The sequence below is a fragment of the Molothrus ater genome, chromosome 7 (assembly GCF_012460135.2).
Source record: "Molothrus ater isolate BHLD 08-10-18 breed brown headed cowbird chromosome 7, BPBGC_Mater_1.1, whole genome shotgun sequence".
NCBI lineage: Eukaryota > Metazoa > Chordata > Aves > Passeriformes > Icteridae > Molothrus > Molothrus ater.
The window spans coordinates 14,288,719-14,309,894 of record NC_050484.2 but is presented as its reverse complement, the minus strand read 5'-3'; the positions used below and the strand labels follow the sequence as shown (position 1 = coordinate 14,309,894).

Below are 21,176 nucleotides of genomic sequence, written 5' to 3'. Positions count from 1 at the left end.
GAATACACACAGACATAACTGTGCAGTATAAGAGAAATGGCCAGGAGAGCCAGTCAGAAATCTCCCATCAAGAACACAAGAAATAAAACAAATATTATAAAAAGGAAAATGTTCTTGGTTGCCACTATTGGCAGGAACAGATTAGAGGAAATAAAATTATGACACTTGATTCCCTTCCTCACACAGAAATTACCATTTAGTCTTTTAACATATTGGGAGCAGAACTCTCTTGTTTTATCCTCTGTAAAAGGAATAGTAGCTGTGAACAAAGCATTTGTTCCTAGAGACAAGTGGAGGACTGCTTTTGTAAATGCTCACTGATATCAAGGCCTGGAAAGGACTTATTTTTATAATTGAAGCTCTGGCATTAACCTTCAACCTAATACTACGCTTGATCCATAGTTGAGGTTGAACAATGGTGTGTATTTTAGAATGCAGCAGTTAAAACTTCTTACAGAAGTTAAGATTTATCTAACTCTCCTTACCTTTTCTTGTTTACTTACAGCAGGTGGGATGATATAATTGTTTTATTTTGTACATAGCAGTCTGTATAACTAAAATTTGGCTTGTCCCTACCTCCAAACAGACTTACCTTCTGTGGCTGGAATACTGAGCATTGTTTCATGCTGTCTTTAGCATCAGCTTTCCCAAGTCTTTGCTGATGTGATTTTCTAGCTGTAAAACTTACTTCCCACTTTTAGCCTCCTAGCTTATTTTAAGATAGTCAGGCTACAGAGTGGCTCCAACTGGACACATAGGCTGGAGAAGCAGGTGGTTAATCCTAAGAATGACAGAAGTTGCCTGTGAAAGATGGTTTAATTTAAAGAAGCTGTGTTTAGAAAATGCTACTCACTAACTTTTAAGGCCAGTGAGTTCTAAGACATAATTTGTGACAGTAGCAGAGCTTTTGACTTCTGTTATTATGGAGCAGCTGATTAGAGGTTTGAAAATGTGGCCTTTAATTTGGTGGAATTACTGTAATCCTTTGACATAAGGGAACAATTCTGCCAGTGCTATGATTCTGACCTTCTCTCAGGCACACAGCTGCCTGACTGAAAGTGGTGCTGATGTAAAAAGTGAGGGCTTAGCAACTCCAGCAAATGAACACACTGCCCAGTAAGGTTTGGCTTCCAGACAAGTGCTTTTTCAGAGGAGATTCTGACCATCTAACAAGCTTCCCAGGACCCATCAAAGCACAGCACCTTTGAAGGTCTGCCTGCACTGAATTCAAGCACACTTACCAGCAGTTCTAAGCCTGTCTTTTAGCTGTGAAAAATTGGGATGGAAAAGTGTCAGCTGGAAGCTCTAATCCTCTCCTGATTGCCAGCCCCAGCTGCCTGGTCAGAGCAGCACAGGAGCCATGAGGAGGAGAGCCTTGCAGTACTGCCTGGATTCATTACTGCCATGGAAGACACCTCTGCATGTTTTTCTGATCAAGTTTTTGGGGTATTTGACCAAGACCCATCCTCCACAGAATCAGCTAAGAAATATTTTCTGGTTTCCCAAAGGGTAAAATCACCCCTTGCTGGCTGACTGCAGGAGGTTCTGCTCTTCATGTGAGCTCTGAAGACTGGCTGCCTTCTGCAGTCTGAGGGCTGGCAAGGGAAGGAAGGACCAGCAGAACAAGATGTTTCCATACCAGGAGAAGTTGCCTGGGGCAACAGAAACCTCTCTGTTTACTCTTTAGGCTACTGTACGTGGGAGATGCAATCCCTTCAGCCATGGCAAAGCTGACCCCTCTCTCCAGTGCAGGTCCTGGCCAGCCTGTGGAGGGTCCACAAAAGCCTTTCTGTGCAAGAAGCTCCTTCACGTGACTCTTAAGGAGCCACTGCTGCTTCAAGCCATCCTGAGAGGGAAAAAATGGAAAGTGGAAGGCAATGTCTCATAGAACAAACTGGAAAGTAGCCAGGCGTTTGCAACATGATTTTTGCTGCTCTCATACAGTCTTCATTGTAATAGTTTAACAGTGAGCCTTTTGACTGAAAGTAGCCTCAAATGAGCCTCAAGATTTGTCATTTAAAAGGCTCACCATGACAACTGAGGATGGTATGACTTGAGCTAAGAGAAGAGTTAGCAGCAACCAGCAGACATTTAGAAAATTAGTCATACTTTGTTGCTGGGTTTCTGAATGATCATTCACAAACCTCTACAGGGCCATGGTGACATGCTGAATATGCTGATGATCTGATCTGCTCCAGATCAGATATGTGACCTACGTAAACCCATCATATTTGCCAATGCTTCAGATCATTTGTTTTGGTTTAGTCATGCATATTAGAGAGGAAAAAAAAGTAAATGAATTTGCAAGGCTGAATAATGTCTTGGTCTCATAATCACAACACATGAGAATTTTTTTCTCCTCATTTTGAGCTGAGGTGTAAAATAATACAACACATGGAGGAGGTTTTTTTATTGTTTATATATTGCTATAATGCCAGCCTAGTTTAAACTGCCACATTGGCACTCCAGATTCTTTTCATTCTAAATGTTGGAGGTCTCCCATATCTGCTGCTGTTTGAATATTGATTTACCATTTACATCAATGGTAAATCACAGAGTGACAGCCTGACTTTGCTTTTTCTAAGCTAATCTAAACAGGAGTTTGAGAATATCTAGTCCACCTACTTTCTGTACCAACTCATTTATCTCATCTCTCAAACTTTAAAGCCACATACAGTATTTTACATAAATTCATTGCAGACAAACAGTAGCTGGGGTTTTGTCTTTATAACTGCAACTTAGGATCAATGATGTATGTTGACTCTTCTTTCTTTAACAATAGTAAGAGAAAATCTCTTAAATTTCTGGAGAAGTGGGACCAAGATCTGTGTAATAGAGAAAAGACCTGGTTATGCTCAAACTCATTGGCCACAGGACCAAGGGCCACCCTTGCATGTTGGTTATCAAGCTTCTGTGAAACCTTGCTTAACAGAAACTCACAGGCATGGGTACCACTCAGAGTCCCTTGGGACTGTTGCACAGTGCATCATTTTTCAGTCTTTCTCCACAAAGGACAACCAAATTTTAGAAAACTTTCAAAGGCTGTATCAAGCAGACTGTTCACAGTTACCAACACCTATAAAGCAAAATTTTCCACATCCCTTTATTTTTATTTTGCCTTCCCTCCCTCGTGTTTTTTCTGTTCACTCACTCATACACATGGGAGTTGCCAAGGCCTGGGACTGCGTGTTTTGTTGTGTTTTATTGCTGTCATGTCATAGGTAACTTTTTGATACTCTTTGAACCGCCAGTAGCTTAGAGACCACTCAAGGGAGTGGCTGCCTTGGGACACACAGCCTGGGCTCTTGTTGCCAGATCTTCTTGGAAGCAGGATTAACCTCCTGCCACAGGTCATCTAGTTTGATTATTGAACATGAGCACCAGCAGATGAAATAACAGCTGCCAGCTTGTCAGACTGAAGCCATTCTACTGGGTAGGCGTGAAGAAGCACAAGGAGAGATGTGTAAAATGCATCCTGTGTTCGCATACACACATCAGCCATTGTCTGGCTCTTTGTTCATACTCAGTAACATCCACTGATCACTGCACGCAACAATTCTTGTCATATCGTATTGAGGTTAATGAAGCATCCATGAGCCCACACCAGGAATTCAGTCCATGCCACATAAACCTTGTTCAAACATTTAACAGAAGCTGGTTGTTGCACCAGGGAACTCCCAGCTAGGGAGTAGCAATCCAGCCCAAGGACTGATAGAGAATGTTAGGGAGGAAAGCAACAGTCTTTGTCTCAGCAGGTTGGCAACAAAAATGTGCTCAGCGTGTTTCTGAAATTCCATACTGAGGATTTTGAGGATTTGGATATAGCCATGGAGGCAGATAGTTGTATCTCTCCAGGACTTTAGGAGAAGGAATGAAAATGTTAATCTAAAAGCCTAGCAATCTGAGAAGCAAAGCTGTATCATTTCCTGATTTGACATGAGTACAGATGATGCCCATAATATATGAAGAAATTTAATTTTCCTTGAAAGCATAAATAGCCGCCATTAGTCTGAAATATATTGGAGGGAATCAATGGAGGAACTCAAGGGGGAAAGCAGTGGCAGGAGAAAAGGTACATTTATAAAGCTAGGAGAAGGAGATGTGGTAGTAGCGAACACCTCAGAAAAAGGAGACTTTCGAAGTCTGGATAAATAGTAAAAACTATATGGGACACATTAAGCAAGAAAAAACATGCAAGACTCAGATGACAATTGGATATGGGGATCTAGAGAGGAGTGGAAATCAGAAATGTGTAAACCTAAATATCAGGAAAAAATGACAGTGTTGTTCATGGTAGATGAATGTCTTGGACAGGACTTCAGATCAAGATCTTGATTTTGACCACTTTGAGGTGCTGTCTTAGACTTTCACCAGCTTGCACAGAAGATGCACTCTCCAGTTTTAACTTGGGCAGAAGGGAAAATGACTCTCAGAGAATGGCAAGGAGAAAGGATTACAACAGCAGAAGAACCAGAGGGAAGGAGAACCAAGGCAAAAATTGTCAGAGGAAAAGATATCAGCAATCTGGAAAGGATGGAGAGGGAGGTCACTGGGCACTTGGCCAGAAAGCTGAGACTGGGTCCAAGGGCAACTGGATCAAAGGAAATGGAGGATGGGGGCAGAGAGGGCTGATAAGGTGGAACCAGTGAGCATCATTTTTGGTGAGCTGAATGGTAGCGAGAGAAGAAGGGGAGGCAGGTAGGGTTAAGGATAGGGTTAATGGTTTTTAAGAGTTACTAATGAAAGCTTAAGCACTGAACTCTGACTTGTATGCAGGTTCAGCTTATCTAAACCACTCGAAGTAAAAATGGATTAAAGGTTTCAGGAACTGATTGTACAGATGAAGGAGAGAGATAACAGGTCATTTATGCAAAGAGGAAACAAGAGAAAGCTCAAAATAGTTTTTTGGGAAACTATAGCATTTTTCTTACTGTTCTGCTTTTGCGTGCTCTATATATGCCCTCCTGTATTTCAGCTGTTTAAAAAAAATTAAATATATAGTAGGATTTAATTTCTTTCCAGCCAAAGAACCAAATTTTTGATCAAGAAAGTCAAAATGCCTAGGAGATGTATGTGCAGGCGTAAGTTTTGAGTTTCTCCATGACCAGTAATGACAGCTGTGTTTCTGTCTTCAAATGGGGCAGAGAGAAGACAAGACACAAATTTCTTGCATTTGAATAAATTGGACAGCATAGCTGGCGTGTACCTGACAGTGAACATTTGAAGATGATGAAACTGGATTTTTCTAAACTTCTATGAAGCATAAAGTGTCAAGAATGGAGGCTAGTGAAGCTGTATTCTGTTGAACTGAAAGTCATCACAGAGAGGAAAAGTTTTTAATAATTATTCAGCTTCTGTCAAAGGAGTTTTCTGCCAGACAGCTGCTCCTGCAGGCTCTGATGGTCCCCAGCTTCTGCTGGAGGTGGGAGGAGCAGGAAGCATTAAAGCTTTTCAGAGCTGAGACTGTGTCCTGTGCCCGTCAGAGCTGGATTGTGGCGCTCATGGCAGGGACAGGCTCTGGACTCTCCCTCTGGCACTGACCAGCAGAAGGGAGCACTTTCCATCCCAGGGAGAACCAGATGTTTCTGGAAACATCTGCCAAAACATCTTGTGAAGTGTAGAGAGTCCATGTTACTCCCATTGAGCAGATGCCTAGCTGAGCAAGAAAGGCATTTCTTGTGAAACAGGGTGCAGAGACCTTGGGTTTATTACCACAGTGTGGTTTTTTAACCTGTTACATCTGCAGGCAGCTGAGCATATTCTTCTAATTGCAATGGCAGTCAGCACCCTCAGGCACCACAGCCTGGTAGTGGCTGACAATGATGTGCCCCTGAGGCCCCAAGGGAAGAGGAGCCATTTCAGCAGCAGTGCCAGGACTCACCTGCAGAGGAGCAGCTCTCTGCCTCCCTCTCAGGAATTACATTTTTCTGTTGCAGTTCCATGCACTGGGCCACAACTGGGGTGTGATTTGTATGTGAGATTTTGGGGATCTCATGGGTGTATCTGTCACATGCTAGAGATGCTCCAGGTTCACTAACTTTAATCCCATTATTTTTGAGAAATATGCAGATCACATAAATGTATATATAAATCACAGTGGAGCACATAATTGAGAGTTTGCATGCTTTCCAAAATCAGCACAGAAATATTGATTCAGTCTGGCCCCACAGTTTTAAGGAGTGAAGAGGAATCTTGTTCCTCAATTAAGCCTGACTGGTGCACTTAGACACTTCATCACTTTCCAGAGAAAGGAGTCATTTGAAGCTCCCAGGTGGATCAATATGTAGCCATGCAGTTAATGTTAATACATTGTTATAAACCATAAGATGCATTTACTAAGTTTTGATTTCATAAAATCATATAGTCATTTAGGTTGCAAGGAACCTTGGGAAAGTCCATAGTTGAACCTGATGCATAAAGCAGAATTAGCACCAAATTTAACAAGGTTGTTCAATGCTTTGTCTAGTTCAATACTGAAAATCTCCTTGAATCATATTTTCACTGTGAAATCACACCAGTGCTTAAATACACTCAGTGGAATAATTTCTTCCTCATACCCAGTCAGAAAATAGTCTCTTCCAATTCACAACCAGACACCTTCATCCTCTGGGTACCTTTCCTGGGTACAGGCAGGCTGCTGTTAGGTGGCCCCAGAGTTGCCCCTGACCTGATGCAGCTGCTGTTATCTCCTGTAACTGTGGGGCCATCCCTTCACATGGAGGAGGCTGCCCTGGAAGAACTGCCAGCTTCCTTTGGCTCTTCACAAGTGCTTTGCATTGCACCCAGCCAAAGACCTGTGGTGGATGCTGGATTTAATGACATTAATTTGAGTGTTTTTTCTGTTTGGTTGGTTTTTGTTGTTTGTTTGGGCTTTGTGTTTTCTGTCTGTTTATTTGTTTGTTTTGTTGGCATATTCTCAATCAAAACTAGAATTGGGAAAAAAACATTATGAAGAAGACACATCAGAGAAACATAATTTAAACATATTTAACTGGTGAATGCAAACCAGAATGTACCATTAAAAAGAACAGTCCTTTTTCCTGTTTAGTGATATGAGTCTATGATATTTCTTTTGATATTCTCATTTTTGCTAGGGAAAATAGAAAACAATTAATTTAGCACTGGCTGAGACATTTTTATTTTGCTGTTATCCTGTTTGGCCAGGTCTGTTTGCATGATTATTTCAAAGCGATTTGAGTTCTGAAATGCTGAAAATGAGCCTGTTTTATCTGTGCCTTTCACTGCTTTCTGCAAATCTGGAAATGTGTTTTTGATAGAGAGAGGATCAGCTCCAAATCGTAAAACTAAATAACCCTTCAAACTTTAGGGAATTCAAGCTGCCAACCAGACTTCAATCCTGAGTTTGGTAAATGTCAACACCCTTCCTTGGGCAGTGAAGCAGAGTGAAGGAAGAAGTGTTAAATAGAATGGGGAGCTGCTTTAATTACTTGAATATTTTTAAATTTTTTTCCAGGAGATATTTAATTCAGAGCACTTGGTTGTTTCAAATCTTGTGACCCTACTTAGCTTTCTAAGCTGGTACTTTGGTTAGATGGAGAGAAGCTAAAAGACAGCTGCTGATGAAGCAGCATGGATATGATGTGACTGCAAAAATGACACAAAATTGTCCCACTCTCATTCATAATTTATCAGTATCTAGAATTCTACAAATATTCTTTGAGACAGCGACTTCATCTAAAAAGAATTGCCAGTTCAAATTATATTTGAGTATATATTCCAATCTGGTTTGGAATGATGGGTTTGTTTATCGACATTAATTGTGTTAAATTACCTGCAGTGAAATATAAGCCCTTTGAGAAAAAACAATTATTGTCCTGCTGGCTTTAGCAGTGTTCAGACAGACCTTGCTCTAAGCAGCATAACGATGAGTGTGAAGACATTGTGGGTATGAAACATTTCTAGGGAGTGGTGAGAAGGGGCAGTGTTTGGTCTGGAAGGGTTTTTGCTGCCAGACATCCCAGGTGAAGAGCAGAGCCCCAGGCAGGGTGTGACACTGAAGCAGGGGCTGGGTCAGGTGCAGAGGGGATTGGGAACCCATGGGGACAGTGGATGGGTGGCACCCTGTGAGCCCCATCCCCAGGAAAGGGCAGAGAAGGGCAGGGAACCCAGTGGGAGAAATGGAGCAGCATCAGGACAGTGCAGGCACAGCACTTCAGGAAACTGAGTGCCCACAAATTCCTTGCTTGGAAAAAGGGACATTGATGGGACTGGGTGACTGCATGGATCAGCGTTTGCAGACCTCCCTTTTTGCTACTGACACTGTAAAGCTTGTGCAGTTTATGTGGAATCAGTAACTTGATGTTTCTAACTTGGATGTGCTCTTACACACAAATGATTTCTTCTAAAATATCCTGGTTTGTTTTGCTTTTTTGGTACAAGTAAAATCTTACAGTCTGTATTTCATGTTCATCTTTACACTGTGTTAAAAAAAATGAACAGAAATCACCCCCAAACTACAGCATTTTAGTCCTTCTTGGTTACTAGCTGAGAAAGCTGAGGTCACGAGCTGTTTCACTGGTACAAAGATTGGAAATATGAGAAGGAAATATCCTTTCTCATAAATTAGCATTGCCATAGTTGTGGTTGTAAAAACAGCTGAGATGACCTGAGTAATGAATTTTTACTCAGTCTCTAAAAGAATGCAACCTTTCAGCAAACAATAGATATTGCTAAGATAGATAGATAATAGGTATTGCTAAGCAAAGATGCTGAACTGATCCAGCAAAACACTCTGTGGGTAGAACTTCACCCCACTACCTGCTTGTCACATGGTTCATATTGACAAAGGGTAGGGCACACCTGAATAACCCCACTGGAGCCACCTGGAGAGCCACTGTCCCAGCCTCTGCTCTTGAGCTGTGGCTGAACGTGCCAGTGTGCACCTGCCCAGCTCTGGTACCTTCTGATCACTCTTGGCAGCCACTGTGGGCTACTGCAATGTTATGTGGCTAGATATGCTTTTAATCCAGGAGTATGATTGCTGTAATTTAACTAAGTATTTTCATTACTCCAGGCCATTTTTTGCACTGTAAAAGTCTGCAGCTTTGTGCAGGAAATGTATCTTTTCAAGGCAGTTACCAGCATTTCCTGTCATATATGTTCATATGTTACTGACAGGAATTTCATTACCTCTATGTAATTCACACTGGTTTATTCCATTGTGTAGATGAGTATCTTATTTCATAATGCCACACCAAGGGTCAGCTCATTCTGACAACCTGATGCTGTGAGAACATCTTGAGGCTTATATATAACTACATGAAGTCTTGTGCATTTACTGGTCAGAGGAGGAAACTTCCAAGGGACACTGTAGCATAAAATGACTGGCAGAGGTGAAGGCAGGCTGCAGAATGGAGTTTATGAAAAAATCATTAAATAAGATCAATAGCTACTTGCCATGCAAAAAATCAATGGGTAATGCTCAGTGATGTAATTTCTCTACATTTCCTACAATTTTCATATTTAATATTGCAATTAAACCACATGGCCAAAAGTCTTCACTCCTACAAAAAATACAGTTCCATGGTTTCATCATACCATATATGACATGCCTTCTTTTCTGTCCATAACTTTGCCCTTCTTATCTTTGAAAAGCTCCCTAAAAAAATTATTCACTCTGACTCCAGTAATTCCTGACAGGAGTACTGAAGAGCAGCTATTAGATGAGTACTGTGAATTGTACAAGAAATGGCTCTGTAAGTGCAGAGGAAATAACAGGAGAAAAATTTACCTTAAAAACGAAACATAATTTGGAAACAAATGTCCATTAACCTGTAGTTAGGAGAAATCATATTTAAAGTGTTTGTCTTACTAAAGGGTGCTGCTAAAGAGCTTGGTAGTAGCTGAGCACCTTCATGTATCACAGCTCTTAATTGGAAATGGCTGGATTATTGCAGGGTGCACTTACAAGAACTGTGGCTTTGGAGCATTAATGTGTTTGCTTGGTTTATGTCAGAACAACAACTTCCCAGGAGACTGTGTGCTGTCATTTGTGTGGAAGAAAAGAGAGAGAGGAGCGCAGGGCCCAGCACAGAGCTCCTCTTAGAAGTGGAGTTGGCTGTTGTACAGCCATTGTAAGATACTGTTTTCAGCTATTTTTAACTTTGTGGAACTGAAATAACTTATGCTGAGATTTTTTTCAAGTAATATATCTGGAAAAAAAATCTATCCTGTATTTTGGAGTAGTGTGGACATAAACAGTGAGGTGTAGAAGCTTTCCAGATGAAGAGGCGCTGGGGCCAAAGCTCTTGGACTTACACCATCATCAGTTCTTACTCACAATTAGCAGTAATCTGGATCTTGCCCTCACCCCTCAAGGGTGAACCCCTTTTTGAAAAATGTGCCCCTACAAGTGCTATGACTTGCAGGGGGCACATTGGGGTGTTTGATTATCTAGCAGTGATTATATAAAGCAGCTGGGGTGTCACTTCTCCTCATCATAGAGAGGAAGTGATACAAAAGGGAAGCATTTTTCCTGACAGTTAGAGATGGTTACTAGAACTATGTATGATCTTTAATGAAATCAAAAATATTTTTATGCCATGACAGTAGCAGCACCAGATAATAGCCTAATTCAGGCTTATGTTTTGTTCAAATCATGCAGTTTTGATCAGTAGTTATCCCACTTTGCTTGTCATAAACTGGGGGACCCCAAGACTAATCTTGCACATTTGCTCTTTAGGTTTTTTGAAAATAACGTTTCTTCTCTCATCTTTTTATCTTGATCTTGCTTCCTTTTCCAGTTCGAATTCTATCACACCAAGGCAGAGCTGAGAAGATGAGATTAGGCCCATTCATTGAAGTCTGCTTCCTTGTACTGAACTTGAGACAGGGAAATATCTGTAATTTGATTCATTTTCATAAAGTCTACTTTACTTGTTGGCTGATACCTGCCAGCAGTACCTACTTCATAACTTCCCTCAAAGCTTAACTTCCAAATATCCTGTGATAGGTATTTACCCTTGTCATCCAGCCCCTCATGGTATTTGGAGGTCAAAAGAACCCATTCTCCATGTAAGAAATGATCCAGTGTAGTCACAGCTTTGGTGCCAGCAGTCACCTCTCTGTCAGGACAGAGCCTCTGTCAGGCTCTCCTTGGCTCAGGACAGCTTTGCAATGGTGTTCAACACACACTTGACCAAGGCTTACCAAGGAAAAAAGAAGCAAATACTGTTCAGAATCTTTATTCAAGGAAGAGAATATCTCTGTTGTAAATACACCATCATAGAACTTGAACTAAGAGGCTTGTTTAAAAAAGGAGGAAATATGAGCATTAAACTTGCCCTTATTTTGGTTTTCTGTTCCTTCCTCCACAAAAAAATACCTGATGCAAACCAAACACAACCTTAACCATGACTTCTGTATTTTCAGGGATTAAGCATCTGAAGAGTCAGAGCGAGTCAGTGTTCCCAGAAGAAGAAGAGGGGCTTGGCGAGCGGGAAGAGGAGTGGGGCCATTAGGCAGCACGGAGCGGCCTGGAGCCCGCCCGGAGCCCTGCCCGGCCCCGCCGCGTCCTGCCCGGCCCGGCAGGCCCGGGGGCTCCGCAGGCACTGCACACGTGTCCTGCCGCCCTTCCTCCCGGAGACAAAACTGTTCTTTTAAACTCGTTTTTTTCTTTTATTTTCTATGACTTAGAAATGTAATTCGCAAACGTGTTAGCTCCCTGAGGTCAGTACTGCCAGAGCTTAACTACTGCGTGTGAGCTGTATCTAAGGCTTCTTGTAAATAAAAGTGATTTAAAAGGTACAAAATAAATAATACATTAATTTAGACAAGATTGTCTGTTGTACAGAGGGTTTGTCTTGCTACAGAGAAGTGTTCCTATAAAATGATCCTTTCAGTTAAGGACAGTTTTTACCCTTGTCAGTAGAATTACTTGTGGTGATGTGGATAGAAAAAGGGTAACAAAGCAAGCAGAGGTGGCTCTGTCCAGAGAACGATGCAAAGACACCTTTGTGCTCCCTGATATGGGACACTGAAATACTTGCCTTGCTTTGTTCTGAGGCTGCCTTGTCTCAGCAGCCAAAACAATTTCTCTCACACAACATCACTGTTATCAGGAGGCATTAAAACACCTTTCAGTGTGGGACTGAGGAGCACAGGTGTGTGCAAGGCCTGGGAGCAGGGTCCCAGCCCCAGCTGAGCCGTGGCAAGTGCCACATCCCCCTCTGTCACCTGCAGGCAGGACAGGTCACAGCCTTCCTGCCCTGTGCATGGCTCAGTCTGAGCCAGTGAGCGACAGCACTGCAAGCTGCACAAATTCACCTTGGGAATGAGTCCCAGGCCTTTGGCTGGGGTCAGCATGCTTCATATCATCCTTTTTATTTTTCAGATCACAAAAACTCTATGGCATAAAATGAAATAAGGTGGAGAAGGAAAAAAATTTTCTTGAAAGTCACACTTAAGAGATTATTTCAATTTTTCAATCAATGGCAGATTTTTAAATGAATTCACTGTCATTTTGCATCAACTGTTTGACTTTGATAAAAAAGTTTTATCCTCACTTTAACATTCCACTGATTCAAGTCTCTTTTAAAGGGTTGAGCTAGCAAAAAAACCCAAACAAACAAAAATAACAAACAAACAAACAAAATAATAAAATCTATTGCATATAGGAAAACACAGTGCCTTTTATCTGTGCCTTCCATGGTGATTTCACTGATTTCACAATCTCAGGTCTTCCACAAAGACCTGCTGAGAACAGGATCTGTCAACTAGTGTTTCATTATATTTAAGAGTCATTTTTTCCCTCCATGTATCTCTGTATCCTGTCCTCTTTTGTTCCATTTTCTGTAGAAACACTGCAGACAGGATCCATGACTCCAGCTCAGCAAGGGTGCACAAGAAGGACTAGAGAAGGACTCTGCAATTATACAGGAGCCTCCACAGGACTTACAGGACTGAGAGCTTTTTATGTCCCAAACAACAAAAAGAAGGAAATGACCCTTCAGAAACTGAATGGCCCCAAGTCAGGTCTGAATATGGCAGCAAGAAGAGCTGGGCTCTGGTCCCAGCTTTGCCATGGCTTTGCTTTCACACAGCACTAGGCTCTTGACAAAATTTCTTGTTGCCACAGTCTGTGTATCAGTCACTGGTGTTCACCTCACACCATCTCTCTGTGCTGCTAGCTAATAAAGCACTTTGGATGTTAATGGCTTTCTGCTGGTTATTAGTACCCACAGGCTGCAGATGAGAACTGTCCAGGACCTGTGAGCAAAGGAAAGCATGGACATGATTTACAGCACTGGAGATCAGGACAAGGTATTGAACGCTGTGGAATCTCAGCATTTCAAAGGCAACACACAAAGCACCTGATAGGAGCTTGGAGAATTCACCACTGTTTCAGGCTGACAGTTGGACTTGAGTATAATTACACTTTATAAATAATAAGGGGAAAAAAACCCCCACCAGATTTAGTTTGAACTGTATTTGACTTTCAGAATGGTACATATTGTATATTCTCCAGGCGCAAAATCAGATCATACTTAAGTAGATATTGAGTCAAGATTTAAAACTTCTTTCTAAAGCATTCTAAAGTATGCATTCTAAAGCATGCTTTCCCCTGAAGTCAGAGGAATTTTGCTTGAGAAAGACCATAGATTCTGGCTGAAACATACTTTCCTTGGGGGAAATATGATATGGAGTGTACAGGAAAGCTTCTATTATCCTGCTATCAATTTAATTACTGGATTTCTTGCTTTTTCTTTTTTAAGACTGCTATAAATTCTGCTAAAGTCTTCAAGGATTTACCCACTTCTTCTCATAGCACCATTCTTTCTCTCCAGTAATGTAAACTGAAAAATCACCATTAGTTCTTGCACTGTTGGTGTTATTTTACCAAAAGAGTCACATCCAACACTGACTCCGAGGCAGGGCTGCAGGAGAGGTTCTATTGCCTGTGCTTGGACAAGGGCCTCCCATGGTGTCCAGGGTCCAGGCAGTCAGTAAGGAAGGGACTTCCCGTTCATCTGCACCTCCTGGAACACCAAGGGCCAGGCTGGTGGTTGCTTTCACTCTTTAAGAAAAAGCATTTCTTTACTCCAGAAGGTGAAGCATTGGGTGGCTCTCTCCAGAGCTGGCCTGGGTAGGCTGTGATGGTTGGGGAGGAACCCAAGCAGGGCTCCTGCAGGCTGCAGCTCTGCTTTTGTACAGCTGGCACTGTACAACAAAATGTCCTGCTTGGTGCAGGGCTCCCCTCCACATTTCTTTTCTCTTGAGACAAGTTTTTTTCATGAGGGACCTTTTTCCTGCAGAAAATAAGGCATTGTCTATCCACTAACCCTGGGGGGACAATGTAAGGGCACATTTAAAACATGCTGTCCCTCAAGCTCCCCTTTCTTCCTCTCCTATTGCATCCATGTTAGTACCCAGGCCCACAGATGTTCTTTTTTCATTCTTTTTATTATTTTTTTTCTATAGCAGCTCAGTGCAAGAGTGAGCTCCAGAAAGAGCCTCAGTTGTTCTGTTGATTCCTGACATGTGCAATTACATTTAACCTTTTCATGCACAGCATTATACTTGGCAGCTGAGTGGATGCTAAATGCCGTCTGCTTTGCTGCATTCCCTCCTTTATCCTCCACTGAGGATAGCAGCACTTGGAGCAAATCTCAAGCAAGATATTTGTGCACCCTCTGCTAAACCTCAGGCTGTTTCATCAAAGTGAGCTGATGGGGTTTAAACAAGTTCAGTGTCTATATTCTGCTGTAGAGTTTTTTGTGGTTTTTATTAAATAATCTGGGGGGATTAGGGCAGAAAAATTATTTGGTATTCTGCTAGGCCATACACTCTCTTTCAATTTTGTAATTATTAATTTGCCTAGTATATACTGACCCTTAGTGGTAAACTGAGATTTTAATTGCATTTCCAAGTTCCTAAATTTTGCTTTTCTCTTTGGCCCAACTGTTCAGAAAACAGCAGGAATATTTGCTGTGCATCAGGATAGTCTATCTATGTAAATAGCCCACAATGTCTTCAATAGACATTAACAGGCATGTGAAAATAATGATGGCAGGTGTTATTAGCTCTTCTGAAGGGAGGGCTGTGGGAAGCAGGAGTGTCGAAAGGTTATTCCAAAATGCAAAACAAGAACCCTGGCATTGAGAAGCAATACTCTCCACATAATGAGAAACAAATAAGAACTCAGTATCTGGCACTAACGAACACCTCAAGCTAACTGTGGAATGAGTATTAATTAGGTTTCCAAAATAGCATCTTTCTGAAAAGCAGCTGAGGTGTAATATTGCTCCTTATTAATCAAAGCAATGGGACAATGTGAACTCTGCAAAAAATAAATGGTTTGCAGATGGCTGTGTGCATCTTTAATAATGACAGAAGAACACAAGTTACAGCTTTAAATGCCAGGGACCCTTTCTGCATCTTCTCCTTTTCAGAGAGCGATATTTGCAGTTTTCAAGGCAGTGAGGAAAGTGTGTTGGTTTCTTATTACATTTTCCCTGCAGCATAAATTCTGTTGATGTGCTTCCCTAATCATTCTAATTATACTGCCATATGTTGCTCTCATCTTTCTTTTTCTCTCCTAATGGGACATAGATTCTCTCTTTTGAATATGTCATTTGTTTATTACATTTATCAAGGGTTTTAACATTATATGGGACTTTTAATTGCTTTTTTAAACACTCAGCAGATTGAATATTAAAAACAGACATGAAGGTCAACTATAAATAATATTTAAATTGCTCATGACATTTTTATTCTCTAATTTACTGGAAATATCAACTCTGTAGTCATGGTCCTGTATCTGCTATTTACTTGAAACCACACACATGTCCTCCAGAGCTACTTTGGCTGCAGTCACAGTTCTGCCCTACCCCAAACCACCTTGTGCCTAGCAGATTAGGAGTCTTCCCCGGGTGGGAACACTAAAATAAAGATGCATCATGTATTAAAATGTTTGACCCAAATATGCTGCCATTATTTCCAGTTGTGAAGTCCTGCTGAACCCCAAACAATAAAGGTGAATGTTCATTTCTGACAAGTAAGAAAAATTCAGTTCTCTCTCAAAGTCGAGCAGTCTCAAAGATAAAGAAGCATAATTTCAATAAAAGAATTCAAGATGGCCTAAACTTAAACATATGCTTTGTAAGAGACATTAGACCCTCAGAGTACCCTGCACCACAGAAAACAAAATCTGTAAGCCAGCTGAATACAGAGAAAGCAAGAGACAACCAATTACTATCCAATTAGCAAATTAATTTCTGGTATATGACACCATCTCTCTCGGATTTCATGGAAATGCATCATAGGTGAATTTGACCCTTTGGCTCACTGAATTTTGATTGAGATAATCATATCTGGCTTTATACAAATAATTAGCCAATACTTTCATGTAACTTTATGTTTATTCATGGTATTATGATCCAAGTCCCACAATCTTTCTTGCAGGTTCAGGAGTGTTGCTTGTAGGTGCACCAGCATTAGGTCCTATATGGTGATGAGAAAGCTTTAGAACTACAGTCCAAATAAAAGTGAAGAAACTTCTGTTCTTCTTAACTGTTCCATCTTAAAGCCAAGATTGCACCTACCATTTTGATTTTTACCCCCTTATTTGGCTACAACTCCATTACTTCTGGTTTGTAATAATGACCTGTACAGGATGTTGCAAATGCATAAAACTCAACAGCTTTAAAGTTCATATACTATGTAATCTCAGAATAGCTGATTTTGTTAAGAAGATAATATCTGTCCAAGTTCAGCTAATGTAAATTTCCCCAATAATTCTTCACTCAAAGGCCACAAGCAAAGGACTGGCCTAGGCACAAAGAAAGTATTTTGCAGCAAAGTTCATCCCAAAAGTTTTGTAAGAGACTTTTTCCCATTTTTTATAAGATATTTTTTCCATTTATAACTCCATGGTTATGACTTTCTTCTTTGTTCCCAGGGGAAAACTTAGATATTCATAGCTTGATAAAACTTCTGAATGTTTGCCCTGGGACATGGAAAAGGAGTCTCTGGAGACCCATTACATACTTAAATGACCAGGAAAGTAAAATTATTCCAGGGAAGAAGCCTTAATGTTTGCATAGTGTTTGACAGAGGACAATTTCTTTTACTCTTAGCATTAAATTCAATTCCACTCATTTTTCCATAGTGTTTTTCAAGGATGTGATTTTAAAAAATGCTTTTAAAGGGATGTACTCCCCTTTCAGACAAACCTTTTTCTGCTAAACTACTGGACACAGAAATCTTAATCTGCTGCTGGAGAATGTTAGCCATACTTACATTTTCCTCTTTCTCATACAATAACTGTATGGTCTGTTCAAAATACACATTTTAGACACTTACCACTAGTGATCTTGATTTGTTAATTTGAAAGTATTTTCATCACAGTAGTGGCTTGTTTGACTTCTGGCATCTCTACAAGAAGAAGGTCTTTTGTGCATGTAGCTCAGATGGCACCTGGAAAAGATGAACTGCAAAGAATGTGGTATAAAGTAGTTGTCTTGATTTATTTTCATCATGTACCTAGTCAGGATTTGATACATGTTTGAGTCTATGGGATTCTTTCCATTCATTATCAATCCAAGTAGATAGGGGCCCTGTTTAATTCCATTTACACTGAACTTGGATTATAAAATTTACACCATGCCATGGAGGTATCCCTCAAAGTCATACACTTCCTGAAGAATTGTTGCTAACAAGTACAGTCCCAGTGGCTCCTTCAATTTCAACCCCAGTATGAATTTTTTTGTATAAAATTATTTTATTGGTTATGTTTTTCTTCATGTGAGGGCTGTTTTAGCCGTAAAGGCTAAGAAGGCAAGACTCGCTTAAAAAAATTGTTTTCAAATGTGCCATGAGGATGTGAGTGAGTTTGTGTGGCAAACTGGGACAATAATGGGAAAACTGTGGAGTCCCACGTGGGTGAAAGGGTTGGAAACGACCATATATACACACTGTCACTTCTCCAAGTCAGTCATACACAAAGGAGCAAAAGTGCTCCAGGAAATCAAATTTGTAACTAACACTCAGGAGCTTCACAATCCTTGCCCTCAAATCAGATTTATTTGGGAGTATCATCATAGGAAATATGGACAAATACAGCAGAATAAAAACACACAGTTGTAGATTGCCTTCTTGAAAATTAAATTAAAAAAAAAACTGGCTAGATCATAACCCATAACAATATTACATAATATATCTGTCATATATCTCAAGATAAAAGTACAAAATAAAACTTTTGAGGGCTCATTTATAGCTACAGCTGGTCAGTGTGCTCGATGCAGGGTACATGCCCAGAATGCTGTGGGAGAGATGCAGATACAAACAACATTTCTTAGGGCCCCATGCAGTGTTTTGGTAGCGCAGCCTTACAGGTTTCAGAGATAAAACTACTGTTCTGGGAGAGGCTCTCTCAAGAAGCCTTTCTCCCAAATGAAGCCAAATTTCACCCAGCCCAAAGCCTTAACCAGCATGTGTTGGCTCTATTGGTCTTTTCCATCAGAGAAAATGTCTCCTTATCCAAACAATACACCAAGCTTTGGGTCATGTCCAGGCAAAATCTTGCTAAGAATAAAGGAAGGAAGAAAGAAAGAGAGTCAGCTGGCATTAACAAAAAACTAAAGACTCTTCTTGTATTTCAGTAACATCTACCACAGTGATAAAATCTGAATACAAATGAGCAAATAGGATTATTTATAGAAAAATCACTCTTCTATCCTAATGAACGAGATCTGCAGGCAATGAGCACCTCCTGTGAGACCAGGAGCTCCTTCTAGCTTCTGCAGTGGGAGATCTTGGTGCTCACTATGACAGCAGGACACTGAGAGCCCCACAGGGTGCTTCAAGTTCTTTGCAGAATCTGTTATATTTTCTGCTTGTATTTCCAGGGGAAAATTTTTGCAGAGTAATAAATGTCAATGGGATAGAGACACAAAAAAATTTTAGTTCAACTATGGTAAAAGCCTGAAAGTGAAAATACAACATAAAGATTAAATTCTGATTGCTTCAGACTTTCAGGCTCAGTGAATCATAAATTATCATGTTGAAAAACAGTCAGTAGCAAATATCTAACTGGCCCAGTTTTTAAAGACAGTAGTTGTCTTTTGTTCTTTTCAAATTTGGTGGGAACTATAGATTATCTACTTATCTAAAATAAGTTTCTGACTTCTCAGATCTTAATCAAAAAGATTTTCCACTGCCACAGCATATGGCAACTTACAATTAAAAAAAGTCTGATATGACCATTAAATTTCTTCTCTTGTCATAAGGACAATAAGAAGCCATAAGGTGGTTTACATTTTATTACAAAGGAAAAAAAAGAGTTCAACATTCCCAAAAAGGATGCAAAGGTGCACAGAGCGGTCCAGGCTACTAATAATTTGCTCAAACACCAGCAGAGAATATATATAAATTCTTAACTCTTAGCAAAAAATATTGATTGCGTTATAACATCTATGATACAATTTCATCTGTTAACATTTCATTCATTAACGGCACTGTACAGAAATCTGTCCATGCTAAATACAAGCCTTGGACCAGATACACAAAACAATTTAAATGTATTTTTTACATCCTATATGCACAAACATTTCTTAAGTTAAAACTATGCATACTACTTATGCATAGCACATATATGGCTTACATATTCAACGACAGGAATTCCACCTCTTGGCATGCCCTTGTCCCAGGGCTCAGAGCTTACACTGTTCCCAGCTCAACTTTGACTGCTCAGCTGTCAGAAAAGAGACAGTCAACAGCTATGGACATGTAAGGGTCAGCAAAGGGGATTGTTTGATGATTCCTTCTTCAGTTGGACAAAGCGTGCCCTTGTGGAGGTGGACCCTGATGCCTGCTGAACTCTGGTTGGATCCCTGAAGCAGCACATGAACAGCACACAGGTCTCAGTCACCCTTGGCACAGAGGAAAGTGCCACTGCCCCCACAAGTCCCCTTCAGAGCGGACCATGGCTGATTAGAAAGACTTTTTGTTCAGTGAGGTAATAACCACAGGGTCCAAAAAGGAGAACAGGGAGCGTCGGGAGCCACCTGAGTGCCTACAACCTGAGCGGGAGCCTAGAATTTCCTGGCAGGTTCCAGCAGAGGGAAATGAGGTTGGCTGCAGCTGTGTAAGACACCCAGAGAAATCAGGAGGGGTCATGTGCAGCTCAGGGGAAGAAGAGATGAAAATGGAGTTCCTTTATGGGCACAGTTTGGGCTGGAGGGCTCATTCTGAGGCTTCTTGCAGAGGTAACTGCCTGTGTGCTGCTGTTTTTGCTGCCCCTCAAAAAGAAACAAACTCTAGGAAAGATGTTGCTGGATGCATGTTGTCACCTTTGCATTTGAGATAAACCATGACACAAGGCCTCTGTGTCACCTTCCAATTCTGTCTGAGAGGCAACACAACATTTTGCTGAAGTGAAGCAATTTTCATGTATTTCTGTTGCTTCTCTTCCACTCAATAAAACACTAAGTACCAGCTTCATGGAAGGGCTGACAGCAGTGCTGTTGTCTTTCAAAATATATAACAGGATTCAGAATGTTTCAATCTTTAACACCAGATGCTATTCAATTAATTTTTAAGAGGTATTTCAAATACTTTCAAATTTGTTCAACACCAGTTCTGTCCATATGGCAGCCACTGCATGGGGGAAGAATCTTCATTTGTGCAGGCTGGTCAGCGTAACTTTGCAACTTCCCTGTACAGTCTACAAACATTTATTTCCAGATATTTTAAGGAAGCTAACAAGTAGGACTTTTATGGTGCATGCAGCATGATTGCATGAACAAGTATCTAGAAACACATTTTGTTTTGATTTTCCATTTTCAGTGGACACCAGCAGCAGTGACACATAACAGCAATCCCAGGCAGATGACAAACATCATGTTTTCATACATCTCATGATTAACTGGAAATGTCTGGTACCAGTGATGCAACAAAGCAAGGTCCAACTTTGGCTGAAAAGATTATTTTGGCTAGTTTAAGAAAGCAGAATAGAAGAGGAAATAGCAACACAAAAACAACTGAAATCTTGCAAATTTTTAAGTGCCTTGAGTTACCAGCTCAGGGTTTTACATTTTACATTTTTTAACATTTTGTTCAATCATTCTCCACAGATATAGGATGATCCAAGAACAAGTTGACAGATAACAGCCTCTGAGATCATGAGGTAGGAACAGCTAGAGTTCTTTTCTCCTGCA

At 40.7% G+C, this 21,176-nt stretch overlaps 2 protein-coding genes across 5 annotated transcripts in view; one reads left to right on the top strand and one right to left on the bottom strand.

Annotated features, from left to right (window-relative positions):
- Window positions 1-11,785, top strand: part of PPP1R1C (protein phosphatase 1 regulatory inhibitor subunit 1C) — a 44,906-nt gene extending 33,121 nt beyond the window's left edge. Inside the window, 1 exon segment of the mRNA XM_036386808.2 lies at window positions 11,392-11,785. Within this exon segment, the coding sequence (XP_036242701.1) occupies window positions 11,392-11,480 (89 nt within the window). The 3' untranslated portion in view covers window positions 11,481-11,785.
- A 6,235-nt stretch (window positions 11,786-18,020) lies between these two features.
- The window catches only part of PDE1A (phosphodiesterase 1A), a 144,523-nt gene continuing 141,367 nt past the window's right edge, over window positions 18,021-21,176 (bottom strand). For all 4 annotated transcript variants that reach the window (XM_054515452.1, XM_054515454.1, XM_036386807.2 and 1 more), the window contains one exon: window positions 18,021-21,171. The gene's annotated coding sequence lies outside the window, so the exon portion shown is untranslated. The remainder of the gene's footprint in view (window positions 21,172-21,176) is intronic.